This window comes from Mauremys mutica, chromosome 1 (assembly GCF_020497125.1).
Source record: "Mauremys mutica isolate MM-2020 ecotype Southern chromosome 1, ASM2049712v1, whole genome shotgun sequence".
NCBI lineage: Eukaryota > Metazoa > Chordata > Testudines > Geoemydidae > Mauremys > Mauremys mutica.
Window position 1 is genome coordinate 122,114,055 of NC_059072.1, and position 12,361 is coordinate 122,126,415.

General features: G+C 41.8%; 1 protein-coding gene and 1 long non-coding RNA gene across 2 annotated transcripts in view; one reads left to right on the forward strand and one right to left on the reverse strand.

The window, feature by feature from the left end:
- GYS2 (glycogen synthase 2) overlaps positions 1 to 12,361 on the forward strand; it is a 70,651-nt gene that overhangs the window by 32,498 nt on the left and 25,792 nt on the right. Inside the window, exons 6-7 of the mRNA XM_044993590.1 lie at positions 10,338 to 10,455; positions 10,851 to 10,971. Of these exons, the coding sequence (XP_044849525.1) occupies positions 10,338 to 10,455; positions 10,851 to 10,971 (239 nt within the window). The remainder of the gene's footprint in view (positions 1 to 10,337; positions 10,456 to 10,850; positions 10,972 to 12,361) is intronic.
- On the reverse strand, positions 93 to 5,785 carry LOC123352982. Its single transcript, XR_006574344.1, has 4 exons — positions 5,611 to 5,785; positions 4,991 to 5,188; positions 2,751 to 2,804; positions 93 to 198 (listed from the first exon to the last, which is right to left on the reverse strand). It is a non-coding gene; the product is annotated as an uncharacterized LOC123352982 (long non-coding RNA).

Sequence of the window (12,361 nt, forward strand, 5' to 3'; positions counted from 1 at the left end):
ATATAGGTGGACAGATTCATTGATATAAGAAAGGGGTGTTAAATGTAATTTTCTTTCCTATGGTAATACTCTTCTTCTTTTATTAAAATAAAGATGGAGTGAATAGGCAAAACCAAAGTGTGATTCTAGGCAGTTCATTTCATTACATGTCCTGGTGCTTAGAGGATGAGCAAGCCGATACTTCTATCCAGATGTGTCCTGCAAGTACCGACAGAATAGTTTGTGAGCACAAGCCACGCTGCTCCAAATATGGGCATGCATCTTTAGAAAAACACTGCAAAAATGTTTTGGAGACTATGTAGCAAATGATTTTCCAATATTAATTACTTGGCCATTTTCAAACATAAATATACTAAAATTGCTTTGAACTACATTACAAAATAGCTATCTCAAAAAATTCACTCTTTGTTTACTTTTTACAATTTTACTTTAATTGAGTGCTCGTGGAAGGTTTTGGATTGATAGCCCTGAAAATCGAAATCCTGTCAGGCCGTAAAATAGGTCTGGCTCAGGGAGTGGCACTCTGATTACCACCACAATACCCTCTCGCCTTAATGCCTCAACCCTAAACTGTACAGATTATGCCTATGGGTAAGAGAGAAGTACACAGTCCATCGCCTGTTCAGTTCTTTGCCTCAGTACTGAGACTTGCAACAAGGGCACTGTCAATTTTAAATGTAAGGCCAGGATTTTCAAAATGAGTGTTTTGTTGTTGTTTAATTCCTGGGGCCCCTTTAGGAGTCTGATTTCCAGAAAGAGCAGAGCACCTGCCCTCTGAAAATCAGATTCCTTTAGGATGTCTCCTGTTGAGCACCAAAAAAAGGAGGCATTCCAAAACTAATGATCGCTCTTGAAAATCCAGGCCTACACTTTTTGAGTTACAGGAGTTCAAAAAAAACTGTGCTGGTCTGATTCCAATACTATTTTGTGGCTCAAGCCTGCCAACCCTGTGCAAGTAGAGTTTGCACTGAAGCCAAGGAGAATTCCATGCGGAGTGGCCTTGCAGCAGTGGGACTCTTATTTTTAGTCCTTCAACTTTGATTTGGTTTCTTCTCTGTTTTTTTTTTTTTTAAGTTTTGTTGCTGATATTTTTTTTAAAGCTGTTGAGATCCATCGAGTTTCATGCTGAAGTGAAACTAGGTGAAATTAGATGAAATTAAATAGCTGTTTGTAACAAGGCATGTAACTAGGGGTTTGTAACTAAGGGCTAACATAGGCCCTCAATTATAAATGGACACAGGTGGGTCCTGCTGTAAATGGGATTTGATGTGAACTGGCATATGTACCTTAGTAGTCTTTGAATCTTAGGACGTAAGCAAGTACGTTTGAATCTATTTCAGCCTCCCATTAATGTTACCAACTGCTGGCTTGTGATCAGTAAAGTTGTGAAATCCACATAGACAATGGTTGCTCAAAAAGGTCAATAATCCTTCAGTAGATCATTAAGCTTGAAACCTACCCAGGGACATTATTGCTAAAATGATCTGTGAAGTGAGTCAGCTTTTTTTATCCATGCCAGAAAATCAAATTAAAAAAATGGGAATAACTGGCATCCACAAACTCAGCACCAAGAGCACAGAAATCTGTGTTTGCTGCTGAGTTTATCGAGAAGGCAATTCCGTAACAAACTCTCTAGCTATGAGCAATTACAGAATCATAGAACTGTATGGTTGGAAGGGACCTTGGGAAGTCATCAAGTCCAGCCACCTGTGCTGAAGCATGACCAAGTAAACCTAGATCATATCTGACAGGTGTTTGTTCAACCTGTTCTTAAAAACCTCCAATGACAGGGATTCCACAACCTTCCTTGGAGGCCTGTTCCAGAGCTTAACTATGCCTATAGTTAGAAAGTTTTTCCTAATATCTAACCTAAATCTCCCTTGCAGCAGATTAAGTCTATTATTTCTTATCCTGTTCTCAGTGGACATGTAGAACAATTGATCACCGTCCTTTTTATAACTTCCCTTAACATATTTTAATACTGTTAACAGGTCCCCCCCATAGTCATCTTTTCTTAAGACTAAACATGCTCAGTTATTTTAACCTGTCCTCAGAGGTTAGATTTTTCTAAACCTTTTATCATTTTTGTAGCTCTCTTCTGGACTCTTCCCAATTTATCAACATCCTGTGGTGCCCAGAACTGGACACAGAGCTCCAGCTGAGGCCTCACCAGTGCCAAGTAGAGTGGGACAGTTACCTCCCATGTCTTACAGACAACACTCTTGTTAATACACCCCAGAATGATACTATCCTTGTTCACAACTGCATCACATTGGTGAATCATATTCAGTTTGTGATCCACTATCACCCTTTTCAGTACTACTACTACTACTACCTAGCCAGTTATACCACATTTTGTAATTGAGCATTTGATTTTTTTTCTTCTAAACGATGTACTTGTCTTTATGGAATTTCATCTTGTTGAATTCTGACCAATTCTTTTATTTATCAAGGTCATTTTGAATTCTAATCTCGTGCACCAGAATGCTTGCAATCCCTCCCAGGCTGATGTCATCTGCTAATTTTATAATTATCCATAATTACTCCATTGTCCAAGTCATTAATGAAAATATTGAATAGTAGCAGGCCCCTGAGTGACCCCTCTAGATACATCTTCTCAGTTTGACAGCGCACCATTGATAACTACTCTTTCAACCAGCTGTGGACTCACTTTATGGTAATTTATTCTAGACCGCACTTCCCTAGTTTGTTTATAAGAATGTCATCTGGGAGTGTGACAAAAGCCTTACCAAAATCAGGATATATCATCTACTGCTTCTCCCCTATCCGCTAGGCCAGTAGCTCTGTCAAAAGAAGGAAATTAGGTTGGTTTGGCATAATTTGTTCTTTCCAAATTCATGCTGGCTATTCCTTATAACCCTATTATCCTGTAGGTGCTTACGAACTGATTTTTTAATAATTTGTCCCAGTATCTTTCCAGGTATTGAAGTTGGGCAACAGGTCTATAATTAGCCATTTTGTTTCCCTTTTTTAAGAATAGGTACTGTATGTGCCGTTCTCCAATCCTCTGGGACCTCACTCATCTTCCATGAGTTCTCAAAGATAATTGCTAACAGATCCAAGATTCCTTCAGCTAGTTACTTAAGCACCCTAGTCTGAATTTCAGCAGGCCCTGTGGACATGAATACGTCTAACTTAAATATTTTTGCTTGTGTTCCTTCCCCCTCATTGTTAATATTCATTGTGTTAAGTATCTGGTCACCATTAACCTTTTTAGTGAAGACTGAAGCAAAATAGGCATTAAACACCTCACCTTTCTTGATGTCATCAGTTATTAGCTCCCCTTCCCTGCTAAGTAGAGGAACTATGCTTTACTTCATCTTTCTCTTGCTTCTAATGTATTTAAAGAGCCTCTTCTTATTGCCTTTTATGTCTCTTGCTAGGTAGGTGTGGTAATCATGCCAATTTCTACTCCCCCCAGTAACATTAAAGTTGTTTCATAATTTTCATTGTTTTTTTTTTGTGGGGCGGGGATGGTAAGTGACCTAAGTGATTCAGTAGATAAGAGGTAAATGTATGTAAAACATTGGCACTGGCCCCAAGAATGGCCTAGAATTGGCAGCAGAGGGTGCTAGATTGAGATGCATTGACAGTCCTCTTAGGAGTTTATACAATGCCTGCTTGTATTATGTGGGTTCCAGCTAATAATATCAGTGTTTCTTGCATTTCAGCTTCTTTCACTTACATCTATTACATAGTTCCTCTAAATACTGATCAATATTATACTTTTATAATCCTACAAATCAGCTCTAATCAACATACATTGAATATACACCTCTACCCCGATATAACGCTGTTTTTCGGGAGCCAAAAAATCTTACCGCGTTATAGGTGAAACCACGTTATATCGAACTTGATTTGATCTGCAGGAGCGTGCAGCCCCGTCCCCCCGGAGTGCTGCTTTACCGCGTTATATCCGAATTAGTGTTTTATCGGGTCATGTTATGTCGGGGTAGAGGTGTACATAATATAACACATTGATTAATCATAACATCACACAATAAATGGCTAATAAACTAAAATCATTGGCTACAAAGTAGAAGCCAGATTCTCCAGTCCATTAAGGCAGCACAGAGTGGATGGAAACTGGTCAGAAATAACCAGTTGAGAATTCCCTTTTATTTGAAATCTCCGCTGGCATAGAACTGGTGGAGATGGCACAGCTGTATTCAGCACCAGCTACTTCCACCCCCAGCACTGGAGGTTTGCCAGAGGAAGTAAAGGGCAGGTTGGGGGTAGGATTTGGAGGTGAGATGGAGCCAGAACTGTGTTGAGAATCTAGACCTAGACATTTACCAAATAAAGGTACCCAGGGCTGGATCAATTCTCCGTACACTGCCCGCAAACACCGCCCCCGGCCAATGGTTGCTATGGGGACAGAATTACGGGGGGCAGCGTGCAGAGGGACTTTTAGCAGCCCGGAATTGTAGATTTCTGCCTGATCGGGGGGGGGCCCCCCTTGCAGGGGCGGCTCTAGGTATTTTGCTGCCCCAAGCACGTCAGGCAGGCTGCCTTCGGCGGCTTGCCTGCGGGAGGTCCCCAGTCCCGTGGATTTGGCGGCACGCCTGCGGGAGGTCCGCCGAAGCCGTGAGACCAGCGGACCCTCCTTAGGCATGCCGCCGAAGGCAGCCTGTCTGCCGCCCTCGCAGCGTCCGGCAGAGCGCCCCCCATGGCTTGCCGCCCCAGGCACGTGCTTGGCGTGCTGGTGCCTGGAGCCACCCCTGCCCCCTTGAGCTGGGGCCCTGGGATGCAGTCCCTAAAGCCCTTGCCTTAATCTGGCCCTGAAGGTACCATGCTAAATGAAAGCCTTCAGTTTGAAACTTGAAATTTATTGGGTGATCTGTTCATTATGGGATCAACTCAGTAGTCATAAAATGCAAATAACGAGGACTGTAGGGTACTGCTATTCAACCTACAGAATCTCCAAGCACCTTACAAACTGTACATAGAGTAGACAAGGATCACTTACCCACCATAGAAATTCAGGCACCTCTGGAGTGGAACATGACATTCGTTCTGAAGAAAATCATTTTATATGGTCAAGACATTTATCTTGAAAATGCCAGGCAAGCGCCATAAACCGAACACAGTGGCACTTTAGTCAATTTTTAAAATCTGTATTGGCGCGAAAGAACCATAGCTGTTCCGAAGAAGGCACTGGGGTCTCCTGAGTAAATAAGAGACATTTTTACATTCTATTGGACGTGTCTTTACATGTTATGGAGCTATAAATATACATTTTGGGGGGGGGAATTAAATATCAAACATCCTTCCTGGAGACCTAATGGCTGTGGTGTTCAAGTTCCATATTGGGGATAGGGTTTTTATTAAAGAATCTGTGGTTTCCACATTATTATTGATGTGAATGGGAGTCTGCCATGTGTACTGAAAGCAGAATAGACCCAGTTTTATTTGTGTGAGCCAATAAACTAGCATGATTTTACGGGCTGATGTGCTTCTGGAGGTGGGGTTCTTTTAGATGAGACATTAAACAGAGGACCTGACTTACGATCACTAGAGATCCCATGATACTTCTCATGAGAATAAAGGGTATTAACACCAGTGCCAGAGGGGTTATCTGGTAATTACCTCTTGTATCTCTACAGACTCCCTGTAGTTAGATGCCATAGGCCAGATACTCAACTAGTGTAAATTGGCATAATTCTACTAAAGTCAAGAGTGCTACACTGAATTACACCACCTGAGGTCCTGGCTCCAGGGCCGGATTTAGGGGCAGGCGACGCAGGCAACCGCCTGGAGTGCCGGGCTTGGGGGGGGGGCATCAGGCTCGGGATGCTGTTTTTGTTGTTAGCGACAAAAGAGAAAATAGAATGTCTGAAGTGACATGTTTCAGGTGTTCTGTATGTGGATTGTTTTTCACTGACCTCCTAGAATGTTCTGGAACTTTGTAGAATCTTGTGGAACCTTCCAGACTTTGAGAGCTATATTTTTTTCAAACCTCCTAGAATGTTATCCGCCATGGTCTCACAGGTATATAAGGGGCAGAGTATCGCCAGACAGTCAACACGATATAAGAATGAACTGAAGTAAAGTGAGAGTCCAGCTGCAATATTGTGAACCTTATTTTATTGTGTAAAATAAGGTTCACATTGTGAAAATGTACTTGTATTTTAAGATTTGAAGAGTGTAAATAGCGACTAATAAAGGACATATTTAATGAGACACCAGAGGTATTGATTGAACCTTTAGCTACACAACAATATAAAGAAATATTGTTACTTTTTTGCCATGCTTAACACATAATGTTTGATGACTTTCTAAAACTGCAGAACATAGACTTTTGCTCTCCCTAATACTGTCTGTTATCCCCACAGAAAAAAGAAAAGATGCCCTCGAAGAAGCCTTCAGGAGCTCAGTATAGGAAGTGAAAAGTTCAATTGCAGTCTAGTTTGCAGCAAGGGGCAAATTTGATGGGAAATTATCTGAAGCAGAACAACATAGACCAGGCTTTGGCAGTAGCAATCGTCCCAGTGCAGAAGAAATTGAGGAGTGGAGTGTAAATTATGGAGATCTTATTACTAAGGAATTAGCAGATTTATCTGAAGACAAGAAATGGAAATATGAGGAAAGTGATGGAGAATCGTCCAGTTTTCCTGGCGGTGTAAAATAGAGTGATGATAAAGAAGAATGTGGCAAAAATGAAAAAAGAAAGTAATGATAAAGAAAAATCTGGTTTACATGAAAACGAGAGAAATGATAAAGAAGAATCAGCCTCGCATGATGACAGAGACAGCAGTGAGAAAAATTGCACACCACAAATCGATACATCAGCTCCTGCTTTATAGCCGGCGATCCTAAACCCCGCTGATATTGATCGTACAATTCTGAATGGGATGGGCAAAATCGAGGATATGACATTTCAGTAAATGAGCAGAAGCAACATTTCTCAAAGTCACACTGCGAAAGAGTGCTCGAGAATGGTGAGGAACTGAATCAGCATTGGCTAGCTTACTTGAAATCAATTGACAAAGTGTTCTGCTTTTGTTGCAAAATATTTGACAGGAATGCCAAATTATTGCTTGTGCTTTCCGGGTACAATTACTGGCATAATTTAGCTGATGCTCTGAAGCAACATGAAAAGTCACCCAGTCATTTTGCAGCCTAGTCCTAATGGATGGAGGTTGAGTCCAGGCTCAAGCAGAGAATAAATGCATAGATGCAGAAAATCAGCATATTATTAATGGAGAAACCCAGCATTGGAGGAATGTGCTCGAGTGTCTGATCTCAATTATCCTCTTTCTTGCAAAGAATAATTTGGCTTTCTGGGGCTTGTTGGATAAGTTGTTCACTGAACATAATGGTAATTTCCCCAGTTTGGTAGATCTCCATGAGAAATATGACGATGTCATGCGTGAGCACCTACACTGAGTAGTTTGTAAAGAAGCTATTGACCATTACTGCAGCAAAACAATTCAAAACAAATTAATTGACCATATGAAAAGGAAAGTTGGCTGAAAACATATTGATGCGGCTCGGCAAAGCAAAGTACTATGCTGTAATAATGGACTGCGTTAATAATGGGTGTCATTTACAGTAAGATTTGTTGATGACAAAGATGGCTGCATCCCAGTAAAGGAGCATTTAATCTGTTTCCGGTCTGTGGATGACTCTACTGGAAAAGCCTAACAGAACTCTTTATGAACATTTTGAATGAGAATAATACAAAGCTTTAGGACTGCTGCAGCCAAGGCTATGACCACAGCACAAACATGAAGGGGAGAAACAGTCTTGTCCAGGCAAGGATCCTTGCGCTGAATCCAAGAGCTTTCTTCGTGCCTTGTGGCCACCATTCTCTCAACCTGGTTCTGTCAGATGCAGCATTATTATCTTTAAATTCAGTATCTCTCTTTTGGAGAACTGCAAAGGATATACGTCCTGTTTTTAGCATCAGTGATCAAGTAGAAAATCCTCATGGACAATGTTAAAAATCTGACTGTGAGGCTGCTAAGTGACACTTGCTGGGAGAGCTGCATTGACAGCATAACGTCAGTGAGGTACCAAGTGACTGAGGTTTACGATGCACTGATGGAACTGGGGCAGATGAGTAAAGCCAAGGCTGGAATCCGACACGAGCCACAAAGCCCAGTAAACCAGATCACTGATTTAAAATTTCTGGTCTCAATTGCGATTTGGCATGATATCCTGTTCTAAGTAAATGTAAGCAAGGCAATACAAACTCATTTGATGGACATCACCACCGCTACTACTTTGATGAGAAGCTTCCTTGATTTCATTGTGGCCTACTGAGACAATGGATTTGAAGATGCCATCACTGCTGCCAAAGAAATGGTGGAAAACTTAGGAGTTGAGCCTGTCTTCAAGGAAACTTGTATTCATCGGAAGAGGAGAAAGTTTGGTTATGAGGGCAGAGATGATGTAACTGGAAGCTTGGAAGAAAAATTCAAGAGGGAGGTTTTTCTCGCTTGTTGACACTGCTTAAGTGTCCATCAAAGAAAAGTTTGGATAAATGAAGAACGACAAAAAGACCTGGGTTTTTTTGTATGACCTTAGTAAGCTGCCGGCGGACAAGAAAACACTCTCTTTAACAATTGTACAGACCTTCACCGGACGCCGACACATGGGGACTATTCAGACATCAATGATAAATACCTCTGTCAAATTGGACAACATCCATCACATTTGGCTACATGGGGAGCACTCTCCACTCCAAGTTCTCCAATTCATTCATGATGCGGCGCCGAAGGCCACTTTTCCCAATATCTGGAGAGCTTTGAGGATTCTGCTCACGCTGCCAGTCACAGTCATGACTGGGGAGCACAGCTTTTCAAAGCTCAGGCTCATTAGAACACATCTTCAATCAATGATGGCCGACGAGACTAACATCGCTTGCTATTTTATCGCTGAAAATGCCATTGGCCAGTCTTTGGATCTCTCTGATGCTGTGCTTAGGTTCACAAGGGCAAAGGGGAGAAAAGCAACCTTTTGAAGTAAAAGACTACGGATAACATTCTAAGGCTGTCACCTACTGTAACACTATTTAATACTGGTCCACCCAATGCTGGTGCACAGTTCAGTTTCTTAATGTTAGTACAGTTCAGGTTTTCTTAAAATTAAAAAGTTTCTATAAGCTTAGAGGAAGCAATTTTTTATTTGCTTTTATATGGCATGAATAAATACAGATTTACAGATTCTAGTGTGCAAATGAATCATCTTATCTGACAGATAAATCATGCATGCAGATTGTGCATCAAATTCGTGAAATGGGCTACAAATGCAATAAAAGTAAGGTATTCAAAAATTTAACCATGGACGGGTGGGGTGTGCACCTACGACACTCCTCGCCTGGGTGCCATTTGGGCTAGGGCCGGCCCTGACTGCCTCCCTCTTCACTTCACTTCCTGTTCTAAACTGCTATCTGTGCTCCGAGTGCTGAATCCAGTTCTCATTGAAGTAAATGGGATTCTTCCACAGTGGAGATTGCATTTCAGTGGTAACTGGAGTGAACCATATATACCTATAATCCTCTATTTGTAAAATACTTTGAAATCCTCAGTTCGGGGGTTGAGGGGAATACAGAAGAGCAAACTACAACTGCATAGCTTTTTTTTTTTTTTAGAAGAAACCTAAAATATTTTGAGGAGCAGTACATTTTTTTTTTAAATACCTGTTCAATTCTGTGTATTCCAGTGGTGCCCAGAGACCCCTTATTAGGATGGGGGCCTATCATGTTATGCAATGTATAAACATCTAATAAAAGGAGTTTCCAGTCCTGAAGAGGTTACAGTCCATAGAGACAAACCAGACAAAGAGTGCGGGGAAAGGGGATGTAACATACCAGCAGAGGGCTAAATTCTAGCATTTAGCAACAGCCCTGGTTGGGCAGCTACCTCCTGGAACTCCCCACCTGCAATGCAGAGGGGACACTGATATTCCAGCATCAAATCATCCACACTGAGAGCATGTTAAGGTACAGTTCTGCAAGTAAAAAATGATTCAAAGCAATTTTGATGCTATGGAGAGTAGGGTGGGTCCTATGGACAAAAGACCCCTCGTTACACAGGTGTAAAGCTGGAGTAACTCTACTGAACATTGTGGAGTTATGTTGGAATTATACCAGCGTAACTAAGATCAGAATTTGGTCTATAGTCATCTGCTGCTTTTATAGAGATGAACGGATGAAAAGCTGTAGCGCTAGAGAATGCCATTTCCCCATCATGAGCAATAAGACTAAATACATCTTTACATATTGACAACTAAAGATATTTTGGTTCTTTCCTTAAATATTTCTCATACTCTGAAGATGTCTATCTCTGCCTTTTCTTTGCTTCTTCCAGATGTTGTTACTCCAAATGGCTTGAACATTAAGAAATTTTCAGCAATGCATGAGTTTCAGAATTTGCATGCCATGTACAAGGCTAGGATCCAAGAGTTCGTTCGAGGCCATTTCTATGGGTATGCTTTTACTTTTCAAAATTAGCATCTGGTTGTACAGACCTTTTACCGCAGGACCTAGGGTAGGTAGACTGAAAAGAGTACTTTATATCTGAGATGGAATGTTATCTAGTGATTCCAGTGACTGACTGGGAGCTGTGATACAAAGCCCAGATTTCATTCCTGGCTCTGCTTAGCCCCTTGTAGGATCAGAAGGTGACGGGTATGCGACTTGCCCAAGATGGAGCTCAATGGTCACTTTAATGTGAAGTACTGTAGGTAATCCTTAACTTTTTGATGACTGTGGGTCAGTAAGGCAACTGCTGTATGTCAGTGACCTTCACTGATTAGAGAATTGCTCTCTGCTTTGTTTGATCATCTATTGAACCATTTTGTGTTTGTTTGTTTGGTTTCAGCCATCTTGACTTCAACCTTGCAAGGACCTTGTTTTTCTTCATCGCTGGGAGATACGAATATTCAAACAAAGGAGCTGATTTGTTTCTAGAGGCCTTATCCAGATTAAATTTCCTGCTGCGGGTAAGAAAGCATTTGGAAATGCAGATAGCAGATATCTTATATACACACACACTTAATTCTATCAAGATGAAATTAACCCAGGTGCGTAGGTCACATACAAGAATCTCACCATGCTTTTGTATACTATAATGTCTTTGATCCCCTAGCAATATGATGGCTTTCTTGCTTAGCTTCATAGACTTTCCTGTTAATTGGGGTGCCCATACTTTGCCCAACCAAAGGGTGCCACTGGCTGCATCCTCCTCAGCTCCTTCCCACCATGTTTATCCCAGGAACTTGGAGTTCTGCGCATTAAGGACCAATTTCTCAATACTTCCATTTCTGTGCTTGGGGCAGGAAGGGGCAACGGTAGTTTCAAATACTTTGGGGCAGTCAGAGTTCTGCTTGGCTCAGTCTAATGTCAGATCAGCCTCAGGGCTACTGTAAATTAAACACTACTTCCCACGGCCTTGGGACTCAAGGAACAGCAATAGTGCAGTGTGCTCTGGCTATACCTCCTTGCTGTCTTGACCTGCCCTCAGTACACCAGTGAATGGGAGCAAGGCCAGCATAGATCCTTTATGCCATCACTGACTAGTTGAGGAGGCACCCTGCCTAGGGAATATTCTCAGGAGGGTTTTAAGGACCCTCTACACTGTCAGAGTGGCATGAAGTGATCTTAGTGTAGCAGAGACTGGGGCCCTTTTTGATAGAGCATCTGCACCAATTACTATCACTATTTTTGAAGTAGGGCTTAGCGTCAAGTATCTGATTCAGAGTCTATTGGGCAAGGGCACATAGAAATCAAATGTATTATTTTGCTCTTGGCAGACAGTAGTGTGGCTGCCAATAGTTTAAATGTGCACATGCATACACCCACACACACTCTTAATTCTATCAGTGTGACGTTCACCCAAGTGTGTGGATCACACGCAAGAATCTCCACACTATGAAATCCCTTTGCATATTCACCCCAGCTACAGCAGGAAAATGTGGTCCCCACCGTCAGCTAAAGCAGAAATTTCCACATCTCCGGGACTCTACAATCTAGATACTAAAGAAACTTCCAGAATAACAAACCCTAGATGCAGCAGACTGGCAAAAACAGGAGACAAAATTGACTTCTAAACTGATTCCTTTTGTGAGACAGAAGGACAGACTAACAAACATCTCTGTCACCCAACAGTGACTTCATGGGGGGGTAGAGCTACTGTTTGTGCCTACTGTAGAGTGCTTCTGCCTGCTTCACTCCATCCCCTGCAGCTTCTGTGCCCTGCAGTGCTACCCTGAGTTCTGTATTCAATGTATTTAGTAGCAATTCAGTGATTAGCCCTTAGCATCCACCAGATTTTCATTTTTGTTCCTTGGAACAATAGAGAAATATTGGAAGGCGATCTTACTCCACTGCAGT